Below are 16,687 nucleotides of genomic sequence, written 5' to 3'. Positions count from 1 at the left end.
CTAAAAGGGGTTCTAGAACTTGCCCAGTGAAATAGGCCTCTTGCAAAGCCTTTACAGAGTATAGGACCTTAGGTGGAATCCTGAGTCCCATCCAGAACCTTCTGAGGTGGGACATCCCCACTAGAAAGGACAAGCAGATCAGCCTGGAACAGCTAGAGTGACAAAAGATGCATCTTCAAAGAAAGATCATCAGGAAAAACCCAAAGCAAAAATGTCAGTATGACTGGCTACTACAAGAATAAGCAAGCTTATTCTGTTTGCCGGAAAGCCATCAAGGCAAGCAATCAGGTTCTTTCAGGACAAATCCCCCGCTAAGACTGAAACTCAAAAGGACACATGAACAGGCATGTAAGCTTGCTAGTACCACATTGGTCTACTGGTGAGTGGAAGAGGAGGAAAGACAGCACTGAAGTAATGGGCTGAGTTCAACCACAGTCCATTGACTCCCATTGACCTAGAGATAAGAAAGAGATCCAAAGTGTGGTGAGACCTGGGGACACCTGAGCCCATAGACAAGGACATAGCCACAGAGGGCCAGAGCTGAGAGTGAAGCATCGAGCTGATATGAAGTGAGGGGAGATGCACAAGAACACCCAAAAAAGAGGAAGACTCCCAGTGAGATGAATTGGCAAAGTGGCAGCATCCATGGGCTCAAGCGTGGCAACCATAGTGAGGTTGGCCCAGGATCGGGCAGTGTTTCATTCTGCTGTGCATAAGGTCGCTATGAGTCGGAACCAACTCGATGATACCTAACAACAAAAGCCAATATACCTGCTGGCTCATCACTGTGTTCCTGGTACCAAGGCAGTGGGGGGTTTTAATACTGTTTTTATTTTTACCATGATTTAACCCATTGCTGCTGAGTGGATTCTGATTCATAGCAACCCTAAAGAATACAGAGAATTGCCCCAACAGGATTTCCAAGACTGCAAACCTTTACAACATCAGGCTGCATCTATTTCTCCCACAGAGCAGCTGTTGAGCTCGAACCACCAACCTTTCAGTGAGCAGCTGAGTATTTCAACCACTGTGCCACCAGGGGTCCTTTGAAACAAAGCTTAGTACACAATATATTTTAAGTCTCCAAGGAGGTAACTCGGACCCGTATGCGTGTTCTCCACAGGTTTTTCAATGGCTGGGTTTTTGGAAGTAGATCGCCCGGACTTTCTTCTGCAGTGCCTTTGGCAGGACTCACGCCTCCAGCGTTTTAGTGAGCAGCTGAGAACAATAATTATTTATACCTCTGGTATATTGAGTTATTTAATGTCTCTTCCAGCCTACGTCTTTGTAGCTCCCACCGAACAACTCTTTCCCCGGCAAGTCTGGGTAAGAGAAGGTGGGAGATGAGGAACTGATCGTATGACAAGATTCAGCTGTGGGTGTTGCCAGAGTTCATCCTAATTGTAAAGACTGGAAACTCTAACACAGAGGATACAAGGACCATTTCTGACACAGGAGGGGAGATCTTACCTATTACCATTAAAGAGGAGGAGCCAGGAGTGGAACGTGTCGTGTCTGTCCTTTAACCTGAGATCCCTGTGCATTGAACAGCCTTGACCCAGGGACAGAAAGCTATGACACTGAGGAGGGGCAGCAGAGCACCTGACAGAGCGCTGGACTTCCCAGTCCATGAAACATGTAGCGCGGACTTTGAACTTTTCCTCCAGGCTTATGATGGAGCGGTGTGTCCTGTGAGCATTTTATCAGCAGCTCTAAAAGAGCTCTGTAGTGACATAGCCACAAAGGACTAGAGTGGACAGTGAAGCGTCCAGCTGATAAGAAGAGAGGGCATATGCACAAGAACACCCACACTTGCAGATAATACTCACTTGACCTGGCTCCAATGACTGGATAATCAGAGCTCAACCAGAAGAAGAAGAAAGAGGGGGAAGAAAAGAATAATCTGATACAATTTGATGAACTTGACCTACACCTATGGATGCAGTAGCTCAAAAGAGGGAACAAGTCCTTACAGCAAGAATCATCCCCACCCCCTCCACACACAGAGTAGACAGGGATGGGCAACTTGGACACTGGCTACCCAAAATGGAGGGCGGGGGACTACAAAGGCAAGAAGTGACTGGCTTACAAGCTTTCAAGAGGGAACCTAGATCCAGAGGGCCTGGAGGAAGGTACAATCTCCACTGAGTAGTATCCAATCTGTCTAGGCCGGGCTGATGAAATGAAACACAGATGGATTTCTTGTGATACAATAGTGAATAATTGTCATCAGGACTGATTGTGAGGGTTGGAAATGTAGAGATAGACGTTTTGTAGCAAGGAGGGGCATGATTAACTTTTCAGCCTAGGAACCGAGGTCCCTGGGACCATCAAGGGAGAAGCGCGGAGAGCGGGACCCTACCCAGAAAAACAGTGACGCCAGAAAAGGAGGCAGAGACGATGATGTGGAGAGATGGAGCAGCTGGGGGCTTTGGACACAGAGAGGGAGAGGGGCTGTGTGCTGACGACTGGGGGTGGGGGATTAGGCTTGTAGTGTATACCCTTTGGTTGGTTGTTGAGGCATGGAGGGGATTGAAAGGCAATGAAATGATAAACAATTAGGATGAATGTAAAACTAATGTTCTCCCATGTAAACTATCACATAATTTACAATAAAACATTAAAAAGAAAAAAGAACTCTGTAACACTGCTCAGGCAGAGAGAGGCCTGCCTGTGGGCACAGCTGAGGGGAGGCTGTCCTGACTGGAAGAAGTGAGCCCAGAGCATTTTCTGACCCTGAATTGTAGCCTGTTCACTTCCCTAATGAACCCCATTACTCTGAGGCAGGTGTCTGAGTTCCGTGTGGCCACTGCAATGAATGCGTAGATCCAGTTGAGGAGGAGAGAGTGCTGTGGGAAGGACTGGTCCCGTATTTCGGCAGCACCACTCAGGGACACCCGAGCACACAGTAGGTGCTCAATCAAGACTGTTGAGCAAATCGAAAATCCCTATGTTCATGATAACAGGTCTCTGCTCAGCTTAAACCGCAAGATTGGCGGTTCAAGCTGAGCAGCTGTTCCTGGGAAACCCTATACAGGGTTGCTATTGGGTCGGAACTGACTCAAAGGCAGTTAACAATAACAACTAAGTACCTAAGGAGCTCTGGTAGTGTAGTGGTTATGAATTGGCCTGCTAATCTCAGGGTCAGCCATTCCAAACTACCAGCTGTTCTGCAGGAGAAAGATGAAGCTTTCTGATCCCATAAAAATGTATAACCTCAGAAACCCTGTACATGGTCGCTATGAGTTGGAACCGACTCCACAGCACATAACCACCGCCACCACTAAGCACCTACTGTGTGTCAGGCACTGTTCTGGGCACTAGACCAGGAAATGGATGAATAGAACTCAGTGGGCCTCACCTCCAAGCTTCCTGATTCCATCAAGTGCATGACGCTATAGGCCTGTCCCCCTGCCTGCTAGGGACTTTTCTTGCATAACCTGGTCTCCCGCTTTTGTTCCAAGTGCCTGAGCTTGTTCCAGGCGGTAATGTGTCTCATCACCTCCTCATCACCATCATCCCTGACCCATGACGGCCCTGGCTATAACGAAGCAAAACACTGCCTGGTCTTGCGCCATCCACGTGACCAACTGCAGATCAGATCAGATCTGTAGGGTTTTCATTGGCTGATTCCTAGTGCATCTTAGTCTGGACGATCTGCTGACACCTGCTGAACATCCTAGCCACACACAAGACTCCGTGACAGATGGGTGGCTGCACACGAGACACACTGGTCAGGATTCGAACCCAGGTCTCCCACATAGAAGGGGAGCGTTCTACCCCTGAATCACTGCTGTTCCACCAACCAACTCTTTATATAAAACCGTTGTTGGTAAATGCTCTCAAGTCGGTTCCAACTCACAACAACCCTGTTGTACGTTTCCAGGAGCGGCTGATGGATTTGAACTGCTGACCTTGGGATTGCCAGTTTGGTGCTTCTGCATGCCAGAAGTCCCTTAGTATAACAGATGACAAATACTCTTATAGATAGGGATTAATAATTTTATTAATGATAACCTATGTTCACACTGTGCGTATCCAAGATTTACAACCTACAGAGCATATCGTATGTACATGCAAGGAGCAATCCGAGATGGCAAATGCAGATACAGCTCTGCTTAGGGTTACAACTTGTTCCGGATTTCATTAAATACATGAAGACTCTTCTCTCCCTCCACCCCCAGCTCGGCATGTACAATAAAAACTCACTCTTCCTTCTTCTAAAGAATAGAAAATTGCATTGCTATCAGATCTGATGAATTACAATGACAGTTTGGAACGTATAAAACCTGAGAGCGAAGACTCAGTAAGTGCTAACTTCTCGGCTCCAATTCACCTGGTGGTGATTGGTGCTGGCTGGCTGGATGAGGGGCTTTACCTCCCTACAACTGGGGGTTGGGGGAGGGTGGATTCTGTTACTGCAGATGGTACTTTCTTGTTTCCAATTCTTGTTTTTAGGAGGGGGTTACAAAAATTCTTTGGCCCGTTGAGGTGGGATATTTTACATTACAAAATATACATAAATAAAACATGCCCATGTTGTTTGTCAGCTCCTGGAACGCAGCATGCCTCCGGCAGTGGGCCCACCACGAGAAGGCCAGTGGTCAGTACATAAACACACAATTAAAAACGTGGACAGGCCAGCTCGTCACTGTGACCCGGAAGCAAGCAGGAATCTCGTTCTGCGACACTTTGATTTTGACGTCCAATACTGAAGAAGAGTCAGTGACTTGTAGTGGTTTGGCTGATCGAAGGCACCTCTTGGAGGGATGGGCTTTGTGGCCCCATGACTTGTACCCAGATGCCCTATGACACTGACAAGTCCTCCTTGCCATGTGCCATGTCATAGGATTTCTTTCTTTCTTTGGGGTGGGGGTGGGGGGTGACTCACGCAATCCTGAGGAAGCACGCATCATATTTTATTCTTAGGCGGACTCCCCAGACACTTTTGATTTGACCATTACCTTCCCTGCTTTCCGGCTCCGACACAAGCCGCTTAGGTAGGAAAGGCAGGCATTCCGGCACACCTGCCCTCAGATGGGACTCTGGTCGTTGTGTGGGTGGGAGCAGCCATAGGGAAAAGTGTATTTGGGGTTATCCATCCTCAGAATGAGAGGGGAGTGGTACACCCACCAGTCCCCCTCTCACACCACCTCCCTGGTCTGTAGGGCATTTCCCTACTTAAGGCACTGGGTTTTGAAGACATGCTGGGTTAGTTCAACTAGATGCGGCCATGAAGTGCTGAAAATAGCAGAGAGGCACACACACACACACACAGACCAAATTAGACCATGGTAGAGCTACTCACAGGGGCAACATCCTATTTCTGAAAGCACAGCGTGTTCCATTAATGCATTACATGAGTGGGAACGGGGACCGGTAACACCCTAATGTGAACCACCTTTTTTCTTGTAACAAGACAAACTCTGACACAGTGAAATGCCCTGGAGTCCCAGATGTTCTGGAGTCCCAGACGGTCAGTCTCCTCTGAGGAGCAGTGCCACGTCTATTTCTAACAGATGTGAAGTCGAGAACTGCGTAACTCCTCAGAGCCCAGTGACATCCGGACCCCTAAATAAATATGCATGGATGCCCAGGCTTTCGGGGGGACTCACTCCAAGGGTCATGGGGTGACACAGAAATAGTATGAAGACATACCAGGAAGGAACAGGGTAATACATTACATGGTAGACGCTACGGTTGTAAGAAAAACAAAAACACCAAAACCTTGCTGGAAGGAAAACTTCTGAGTATTTTTTTAAGAGCAAATGTTTCCCCCCTGAACTATCCTCAGGATTGACACCTATTTTCATTTGGTTTTTAGGGGCAGAGTTCACTTCCTTTTGGAGCAGCTCGACTGGAATTACTTTTTGGAATTCACCGTGAACCCAACCAGACTAATGATGTCCAACATGGCTTGTTTCAGGTGCTTCCCGAAGCGATGAGAGTCCTAGAATTTAAAAACAAAGAGAAACAACCTGGAGAGGGTGGCAGTGCCTACATCCCAAGTCTCTTCCATTTTAACCTGATTCAAACAAGAGAAATTCATTTTGTGCCAACGGTCGGTGGCCTCTTTGGCCCGATGGCTCACTCACTGGATCTCAGAAGCTGGAAGAACTGCATGTCGGGAGACAGACAGTGGCTTACATGTCTGTGATGGTCCCCCTGCCAAGGGGCTGTGCACAGTGTGAAACGGAGAGTAAAAACGGGGTGTGTACCACCCGCAAAAGGACTCCGCAGGTCTCAGTCCACTTGTGTGTGTAAAGCTCACATCCAGTTACATGTATAAATGTCTTAGCATGTACAGATCCCTGTTCAGTCACATGTGTACACTTCTTAGCATGTGCAGATCCCTGTCTAGTCACATGCGTACAGTTCTGGTGTATACAGCTCCACATACAGTTACGTGTATATATTTCTTAGCATGTACAGATCTCTGTCCAGTCACGTGTGTACATTTCTTAGCATGTGCAGATCCCTGTCTAGTGACATGCGTACAGTTCTGGTGTGTACAGCTCCACATCCAGTTACGTGTATATATTTCTTCGCATGTACAGATCTCTGTCCAGTCACATGTGTACATTTCTTGGCATGTGCACACTATTCTTAGTCTAAGAGTTATAGAAAATCTGAAAGTCGCAGATGCCCCCCAATGTCCCCTGAGATCTGAAAACCAACCTCTGCCTCTGAATCGGTTTTGACTCCCAGCGCCCCCAGCCGACAGAGTAGAACTGCCCCATGGGGTTCCGAGATGGTAAGTCTTTACAGGCACAGACAGCCTCATCTTTCTCCTGTGGAGCGCCTAGTGAGTTTGAACCACTGACCCTGCTGTTAGTAGCCGAACACTTAACCCACTGTACCACTAGGGACCCAAAGATAACGCTTTTTAAATCTAAAGCAGAGCTAGTTCTTTCGAACGCAGCCTGTTGTTGTTAAGAGGCTTCAACTCAGAGGCTTTGTATAGGGTTTCCGAGGCTTTAAATCTTTATGAGAACACAAAGGCTCATCACTCTCCTGAAAACCGCACCGCAGAGATTCTGAAATTCATTGATCTGAAAATGTTCTAATCAATGTTGTTAAGTGTCATCAAATTGGTTCTGACTCATAGCGACCCTGTATATGGTTTCCGAGGAGCGGCTGGTGACTTTGAACTACCAACCTTCCAGTTCAAACCAACCCCGAGGTCGAGTGCTTAGCCTACAGTGCAACACCAGGCCTCACATTAAGGACGTGCTCTCCTTAAAAAAAGTTAACAAGACCCTATTGATAGAAAAGGGCTTCCCCTGTACTTACGGTCTCAGGGCAGGAGAACTTGGAAGATATGTGGAAATTAATGAGGTTTTCTCCTACGAGAATGTACGACACACCATAACCATCGTCTGCAACCTGGCGAACAAAAGAGGTTTTCAACTGGTGATGGGAAATGAGGCCATACCAACAAGGAAGCCCCTCACATTCTGAATTCCCCCCACATCTGTCAGCGATCCTGAAGGCGGCACCAGACTGAGCAACTCTTGGTTGTTATGCGTCGGAGCTAACTCCACGGCAGATGATAACATTTTAAACACATGGCTGCCACTGACGTTGGATCTCAGGAGGCATCCTTCAGGGTGGGCCATCCATGATGTCACAGGTGTGGAGGTGGCGGCGAGCAAGCGCCAAGTCCCTGTAAGAATGCAGATGTCCTGTTCCACTTACCGGGCCGAAGCCCCCTCCACTCGACACGTATTCTGGGTTCCGTTCCAGGTCAAACAGCTCCACCTGCTGCTGAGGGGTCTGGCTGGTTGACAACCTCCAAGGGTCAGATAGGACCTGCGGGTAAATCCAGGACAGCGGGATGAGGAAATGTCCGGGGGGGAAGCTGTCCCTAATCCGTGCTTTACTGTCACTGTCGAGCCTAGGTAGGAGGACACGGAAATTTCGCTCTGGCTCCTGTTTCAGACACAAAAGGCCTGTGTGTCCCAGACTTCCATGGGGGCACCTAACATCGTCTCAGGCATAAAAGGTGGCTGGTACCTCAGTACCTGAAGGGGGTCTGCTTCAGGATGCCTGGAGACACCAGAACCTCCACGTTGCTCTTATATAAAACGGCGTAGTGTTTGCATATAGCCTATGCCATCCTAACCTGGGCTTCAAATCATGTCTAGATTACTGATGACACCTAATACAACGCAAGTGTCCTGTACACAGCACGGTATGCTCCCTCTTAGCCGTGGAGGGACTGCCTTGGCCAGTTCAGGACCTTCTTTGGGTTTCCTCAGTATTATCCATCTGCAGCTACTTGAATCTACGAACGCTGACGGCAGGCCACACAGCAAATAAGATTTAGAGGGAGGCGGCGGGGTGTTGTAGCCAAGTCACGCCAGTCCCCAGGAAACACTGGTAAAGTTTCAGGAATTTTTCAAGCCGGTTGTTAAAACCAGTCACTTATGAACCTTTAAATTTAGGAACGTACGATTGCATTACATTAAAACAGTAAGGATAAATACTTAGAACTCCTGACTTCCTGGTTATCTTTGTGCATTTTACTACGACCTAAGCTCTCGAGAGGTTATTCGTGTTTTCTAAGTCAGAAGGGTGAGGCACTGGGGTTCAGGGAGAGCGTTCACCCCTCCCACACGGGAGACCTGGGTACTACGATTCCCACCCAATCCATTTCACGCACACTCACTACCTGTCTGTCAGCGGAGGTTATAAGCTGTGAGGACACTGAGCAGGTGTCAGCAGAACTTCCAGACAAACATTGATGAGGAAGAAAGGGCTGGCAATCTACTGCTGGAAAATCAACCAATGAAAACCCCATGTGTCTACCTGTGTCCACGCTCTACCTGGACCCACACGGGGTCACCATCAGTCAGAAGCGACTCCGTGGGGACTGCTAAGAAAAGGAATCTGCTACGCTCTTTGGACACTGTTGAGTGGGCACAGGACTCCTAGAAACGCGACGTGGGACAGTGTAGAACTGCCCAGCTGTGACCTTTACGGGAGGCAGTATGGTGTCTCCAGAGGGTAAACACTGGACTGTGAACCACAAGGTCAGCATTACAAGTCTACCAGCTGCTCTGAGGGAGAAAGATGAGACTTTCTGCTCCTGCAAGGATCCCAAAGCCTCGGAAGCCCAATACAGGGTCGCTACAAGTTGGAATTGCCTCAACAACACATAACAACAATAACTTTTACAGAAACAGATCACCAGACCTTCTGTGAGACCTCCGGGTGGGTTCGAACCACCAACCTTACGATTAGCAGCTGAGTGCTCAACCACTGTGCTAACCAGGGTTCCTTCGTAGACGTTTAGGCAGCAAAACGGACTGACATGTTGCAGAAGAGGTGACTTACCTCCTTCAGGAAGGGGGAGTCAACAGCCAGGTACTTGGACACCACGTACAGGCAGAAGAGATGGCGGTCGATGCCAGCACCTGTCATGGCGAGGCGATACAGCAGCTGATGCTTCTCAGATGCCGTCTTGAACAACTTGAACCGCTGTTCGATCTACGGCACCGGGGATGGGAGAGATGCATGTTGGGTGGTGCGAGTTATCTGGCGGCAGGGCCGGGCCGGGCCGGGCCCAGTCCTTAGACCAGCGCCGCAGTTGGAGTGGCTCCGGGTTGAGGAGGGGTGGTTGTCACTTCCCTGTTGACTAGGCTTTAACACGAGTCACCATGGAGGTGAGCCCCAACCCACGGAGCCCCAGGTATGTCACAAGGGTTCCATGGAGGAGATCTGTGCTTTTAAAATACAGGCCGACTTTGTTCCATGGTGCTTTGCTTTAGTGCACCTGCAGACATTGTGTGTTTTCACAAATGGAAGGTTAGCGGCCACCCTGCGCTGAGCAAGTCTGTCAACGCCAATCTCCAGTGTGATCCCTTCGTGTCCCTGTGTACCGCTTGGGTCATTCTCACACAACGTCACACGTTTTCATCATGCTAGTGCATATTTCATACACTACAGAACAGCGTCAACACAGCTTCTCCACGCTGGGAAACCACTCCACTCACGTGCCTTACTTTGTTGGGACATTTGCGTTTTATGGAGGTGCTCTGGAGACAAACTCACACGACCTGAGGTCTGCCTGCAACAAACAGTTCACTGTGTGCTGGAGACACTTTAGACAGATTCCCACAGTGCTGTGAGTTAATGCGCAGGACTGCAAGGTCAGCGGTTCAAGACCACCAGCCGCTCCTCGGAAATGCTATACAGGGCTGCTATGAGTCGGAACCAAGTCTACAGCACTAAACAACGATTACACAGATTGTTCAGACACCGGTTACAGCTTTTATAATGTGTTAATAATCGTCACACAGATTCTGTGTCGGATGTTTCATCCCTCTTTCCTTTACAGTCCGCTGGGCACCATTTGGCCTCAGGTTTTGAAGACTGATTTACTGAATGGAGAACACCAGGCCTCGAACCTCCAGCCTTGGGTTAGCGGCTGAACACACTATTTATGAGGTTTGTAAGACCTCACATTCTCACTGTAAGAAAATGCAGATGAGTCTGTCTCTGCCCCAACCTGGACTGTAAACCTTACCTTCCCAAGGGACCCGGCTAACAACTCAACTCTTAACTACACTTTTGGGTCTTTATATTTGATCCCAAAAGGATACTTCAGGCTCTTTTCAGCTCTAAGTAGACCACAGACTTGGGGTGATAGGTCTCCAAGGCTCTGATCCACCCATTTAAGGCCTGGTCTTCGAGTCAAGAGAAACGAGGGCCTTTGATCTGTTTCTTCAGAGAAGCAAGTGACAACTCCTGGTACAAATATCCCTCCAGATCCCCATCTGTTTGTTGCTGTCAGCACTTTCTCCAAGCTCTCATCATAAACAAGATACTCAAGCAGATTCCATGCAAGGCTCCGTCCCATTCGGACCACGGTGACATTTTCCACGGCTACAGAAACTCACTGAAAGAAAGCCCAGGGGTGCTACAAAATTCACCCTCTGCATCACAGGGACGTGAGGAGAGTCTGGGGACTTAAAACCCAGCGAGCAGCCGTCTAAGATATAACTAGTGGTATCCACTCATCAGGAGCAAAAGGAAAGACAAAAGCACAAAGACTCAGAGAAGAAACCGGTCCCCAGAGCTGACAGTCTACATGAGCCACGACCTTCTCTACCCTCAGACCAGGACTAGGTGATGTCCAACTATCACTGCCAACGATTCTGATCAAGGTCACAATAGATGGGTCCTGAGAAGACAGGGGAACACTGGAGAGTGGAGCTCACATTCCTAAAAAGCTCAAGCTCTCTGGACCCGTTGCGACCAGACGATTCTCTGAGACACTCTTTAAACCTTGAATTGACACTGTCCCGAGGTTAGCTAGTAACAAAATAAAACAATGGCACACAACATAAGGACATTATCCTCAGCTAGGGTGCTCCTTTGGTCTCCTGGGGTGGTGCTGTGGGATAAGTACTTGGCTGCGAACCACAAAGTCGGTGGTTCTAACCCAATAGCTGCTCCTTGGAAACCCTATAGAGTCACTATGATTCAGAACCGACTCGACTGTACTAACAACCACAATGGGTGCTCCTTTTAAAAACACCATCTTCAATAAAGTTCATTGAAAAATTCCATGGTCTTTTAATCCCCTATTCCACAACTTTCTGAAATCCCCTTGTAAATGAAACTTTTTAAAAAGGCCAACATTTACTCTAAAGTACAACCAGAACATCATGAAAGAGAACGCTGACGCATTATAAAAATGTCACTCTCATATCACTGAAGAACGTGCGTCATCATTGGTGTCAAGTACTGTTGAGTCGGTACTGACTCACAGCTGTCCAGTATAGGGTTTCCAAGGAGAGGCTGGTAGGTTTGAACCACCAACCTTGTGGTTAGCAGTCTACTGCTGATCCTACATGGCAACCTAAGTTACTATGTAAACATCCACCAAAAATACAGTAAATTGTTATTTTAATAGAAGAAAAAAAGGAAAAACTGAATTATCAAGCGCTTTCGAGGAGGCCACACAGAGCACACTTCTCCAAAACTCCAGCTCCAGTGGACTGGTTTTCTACACTCACTTAACAACTATCTTGCATTCTGATGTGTTTGGAGAAAGAAGTCACAGTTTGACAACAAGGGATCTAATGCCCAGCTCTTGGCACGTGCACTCCTGTCCATTTCCACGCACACCTCTTTCTGATTCCAGGGAGGGGGGGCACGGAAGAAAGAAAGGGAATGGCACACGCTCACTGTCTGGTGTGGGTCCATCATGGCCAGCACGAAGTTGCAGGACTCGGTGGTGCAGGAGCGTACGGTTTCTGTCCTGCCCTCACGAAACAGCCGGGTCATGGAGGCTTCATACGTGAGGCAGAACTTGCCTCTGTCCTACGAGACAGAGAGAGAGCAGGCAGGTGTAGGCCAGCTACTACCAGCACAGATTGAGTGACAGCTGGTTTTGGCACGTGGTTATGTGACAGGCAGGCAGCAATGTTAGCTTCAGGAAGGGCTTAGGGTGAGAAGCAAGTAACTCCTGATACCATCATGTGATTTCCTAAGCTTCAGACACCTCAACTCTTCCCAGGACGCCAGCCCAACAGCAGAACAAACCCATCAGTCTTAGAAAAAACACCCTAGGAAGGTTCCTCAAAAGCGAGGCTGGGGAAGAGATGGAGGCAGTGATCAGGACATGGAGAGAGAGAGCAGCTGAGGACTCTAGATTCATGGAAAGAGAGAGGTTGTGTGCTGGCGGCCAGGAGGCAGGCTTGCAGAATGTGCCCTTTGGTTGTTTACATGATTATATATTCCTGAGTGTTTTTGTGTACATCCCCCCCCACCCAAAAAAAAAAGAGGAAATAGAAGCAAATACTGTTGAATGATGCACAGACGAGATTGTGATCATTGCAGTGAAACAATGAGTAAAACCAACGTTCTCCCATGTAAAGTATTATTCAATTCACAATAAAATCTTTAAAAAAAGCAAGGGTGGGGAAACGCTAACTCAGTTACTTTGAGCAAATCATCAGGAAGACACGATTGCTAGACAAGGATATTGTGGTTGATCCAGAGGGTCAGTGAAAACGGGGGAGACTCTCCACAGGATGGACTGAAACAGATGCTTCAAACATGGATTCAACCCTATCAACCGACATGAAGGGGGACAGGACCAGCCACGTTCCATTCTGTTGAACGTGAGATGGCCATGAGGCAGAGCCGATGCGACACCAGCCAGCAGCCAAGACCCCCAAGTGCTTATAGGAGGAGTACGACACGGAACCAGGTGTGCATTCAGCCCATCCTGCTGAAAGATAAAGGTACTCACAGGAGACAATCCGTGAGGTCCGCATGACCCTGAGAAAGGTGGACTTGGGCTGCCCCTGGCTTCCTTTCTGCCATAGCCTAGAGCCACATCCCATCTGCACCTCAGCCCCAGGGAACAGACAGAGCAGTGGGTGTCTGCCCTGAGGCTCCCCACTTTCCTAACCACGAGGGCTCACGCTTATGTTAGGGTTCCCTTTGCTCGAATCGCCCATGTCCTCCCCTCTGTGTCTGTGTCACATAAGAAACTTGCTGCATCCCAGGCACTTCCAAACAACTGTAGCTCAGAAGGGGCTCTGCAAACCCCCCATCCTGTGCACTGAAGACCCAGAAAGCACTGCTTCCAGTGCAGTCCGCCTCCCCAGGCTTCTCACCTACCAGGCCAGCAGCCTGGGGTGTGTTCAGGGACCCCTGAGCACTGGGACAAAACCCAGGCTCCTGCTCTTACCTTGTAATGAGCCAGCTGGAGGGCCAGCTGGACAAAGGCGTCTGGGCTCGTCCGGCATTTCTTGATTGCGCCTTTGCCAAAGGCATCAAATGGGAAAGAGTGAAAGTCTACGTCGTCAGCCAGAATATTCGCACTGCTCAGGGAAGTCTCTATCACCTCCTGACACTTCAGAAAAGGAAGACAACAGTGTTACTCTTGAGGGGAGACAGTGGCCTCTGCCCAGAAGTCAGTCAGAAACAAATGGACACTTCAGAAAAAGAAAAAAACTGTTTCCTCATGATGGGAAGACAAAACTGCTAACTCAGGATGGGAAGACAGTGAGTGGTCCATGCCCAGAAGTCAGTCAGAAACAAGTCTACACTTTAGAGAAAGAAGAAAACTGTTTATTCATGAAGGGGGAGACAATGACCTACACCCAGAAGTCAGTCAGGACAAGTTGATGTTTCAGAGAAAGGAAACCGTTACTCATGAAGGGGAAACAGTGGCCTGTGCCCACAAGTCAGTCAGACACACTAGCTGACACTTGACAGAAAGAAAAAAACTGTTTACTGATGAGGGGAAGACGATGACCCACACTCAGAAGTCAGTCAGAAACTAGTTGACACTTCAGAGAAAGGAAACTGTTACTCATGAAGGGCAGACAGTGGCCCGTGGCCAAAAGTCAGTCAGAAACCAGTTGACACTTCACAAAACAAGGAAAAAAAAAAACAGAAAATGGTTTTCCACATGAGGGAAGACAATGACCAACATTCAGAAGCTAGCTGACATTTCAGGGGAAAAAATGGTTTTTGACTCATGAGGGGAAACAGCGACCCATACCCAGAAGTTGATCAGAAGCTCATTTTTAGTGAGACAACAAATTGTTAACTCGGGAAAGTGCACATCACGTTTTCCTCATAGTTCTTTCCAGAAGAGTTACCCAGGGTCTCAGTAACTTCTGAATGTGGCACCCCTGAGGAGCAGTGGGGGATCCCAAGCAGTAAAAACTTAGGTAGGAGAATAGGGCCCCCTAATTCCCAGTGGGACCCCATTATGGATTGAACTGTATCTCCCAAAAATATGTGTTGCAAGTCCTATTATATCTGTGGTTATAACTTCATTTGGGAACAGGGTTTTTTCATGTTCATGAGGCAGTATTACTGTAGGGTGGTGTTTTAAGCCAATCTCTTTTGTGATATCAAAGAGGAGATTAAGCAAGCAACAAGAATGCACAAATGACTTTCTTCATTGACTCTACTGTGAGAATGAAGACCAATCTCAGCAACAAGACTGCTGACATTACAGAAAATATCAACATTACCCTGAAGGGACACACACAGTTACTGTGAAGGGTCCCAGAGGAACCCGAGGAGGAGGGACTGCAATCAGATCCATGTAGAACTCAGTCAGTCTCCTTGGAAAGAAAAAGAAGGTTTCATGAAACGAAAAGGAACATGATCAAAGGCTCTATAAAAGACTTCCGTTACTAGATGAGGTCTGTGTACGCTCACTTCCCCATCGATGTCATTCTTCAAGAAAGCGGGACTCTTGTTGAAATCCGCATAGCACCTTGGGTGAAAAATACACCCAGAAAGGACTTCCGGCAAGATGGCGGACTAGACATACACACTACAACAAAGATATGAGAGACCAAATCAAACAAGAAACAGATGAAAATGCTGGCACCCTGAACTTCAGAAGAAAGTTCTGACCTTTAGAGAGGTGGATGGAGAGTGCTTGTTGGGAGGAGCAGCTGAGCAGGGACAGCAAGAGAAGGAGACTGATTGGTGAACGGATGGTTGATCTAGCTCCACCATCTTGTGAGCAGCTTTGGCAGCTGAGGGAGGTCTGGCAAAGACTCACATGGGTGACAGAAAAGGTGCCATCTCTTCTTTTCCCCACATTCACCTGGTGACCAGCAGTTTGCCAGCTCTCACCCTATCCACCCCTTGTGGAGACCCTGTTCTCTAAGAGTTTGGAGTCAGGTGGTTGGGAGCTAAGTCAGTATGAGGTGGGGGCAGGATGTGTCACTTTGGTGCCTGGATTCAGGTGGCCTTGGCTCCAGACCTACCAACCCCACATTACTACCAGGCTACCATTTAATGAGTCACAATGCCCAGCTTCTCTGGGGGTCCTAACAGACACTGAAACTTGCTCCATCAAAGGCCCCAATGAACTACTTCCAGATTAAGTGTCTTGAACATAGATAAGACAGAGGCCAACAGGAACTTCATCTAGGGCTGGGAACTCCACTGTCCTATCCCTGCATGAATACCTCATTAGCTCCTGATATGCAGGAGCGCCCCCAGAGATTTCCCCCTTCTGGGTCAAATAACTGCACTGTTTGTTTTCACAAATATGACAACCCCAAAATGCCCCAGAGACAACAGACAATTTTAACTCACACAAAGAAACAGCAGAGGAATGACTCAAGCAAATGCCCAAGATGCAGAGCCAGAAAACATTTCTGAGGAAGAAAATGTAATGGAACTAACCGAGAAAGAATTCAAAAGAATGATCATTAGGTAGACTGATAGGAAGATCGAGGGAAACAAGATGAACACAAAAAAAACTTCAGAAGAATTCAAGAAAACACTTCAAGAACAAGCAGACAAATAAATGCAAATTTTGAAACAATACAAAACCTGCGATTAGAAATCCAGAATATTAATATACTGAGATCTCAGAAATGGACAAGACAGTGAAAAGGCAAAGGAGTAGATGCGAAGCAACAGAAGCCCGAATTGGTGAGTTTAAAGACAAATCTGTCAGTATTAGTACGCTAGAAGAACAATTCGAAAAAAGGATGAAAAATATACAAGGAGAGCCTAAGAGTTATGTGAAACACCATGAAGAGGAACAATTTACAGGTGATCAGAATTCCAGAATCAGAAAAGACAATAAAAAGCACAGAGAAAATTGTCAAAGAGTGGTTGGAAGAAAACTTCCCTGACATCATGAAAGATAAGAAGATGAGCATACAAGAAGCTGAATGAA

The 16,687-nt window shown here is 47.7% G+C and overlaps 1 protein-coding gene across 1 annotated transcript in view; it reads right to left on the bottom strand.

Moving 5' to 3' along the window:
• Positions 1–5,863: 5,863 nt before the first annotated feature.
• Positions 5,864–16,687, bottom strand: part of CPT1A (carnitine palmitoyltransferase 1A (liver)) — a 72,782-nt gene continuing 61,958 nt past the window's right edge. The window contains exons 13-18 of the mRNA XM_006860826.1: positions 13,712–13,876; positions 12,199–12,333; positions 9,340–9,492; positions 7,699–7,812; positions 7,294–7,386; positions 5,864–5,950 (exon numbers count right to left, since the gene is read on the bottom strand). Of these exons, the coding sequence (XP_006860888.1) occupies positions 5,864–5,950; positions 7,294–7,386; positions 7,699–7,812; positions 9,340–9,492; positions 12,199–12,333; positions 13,712–13,876 (747 nt within the window). The remainder of the gene's footprint in view (positions 5,951–7,293; positions 7,387–7,698; positions 7,813–9,339; positions 9,493–12,198; positions 12,334–13,711; positions 13,877–16,687) is intronic.

The sequence above is a fragment of the Chrysochloris asiatica genome, unplaced genomic scaffold (assembly GCF_000296735.1).
Source record: "Chrysochloris asiatica unplaced genomic scaffold, ChrAsi1.0 scaffold00040, whole genome shotgun sequence".
Taxonomy (NCBI): domain Eukaryota; kingdom Metazoa; phylum Chordata; class Mammalia; order Afrosoricida; family Chrysochloridae; genus Chrysochloris; species Chrysochloris asiatica.
This window is presented reverse-complemented; position numbering and strand designations above follow the sequence as displayed.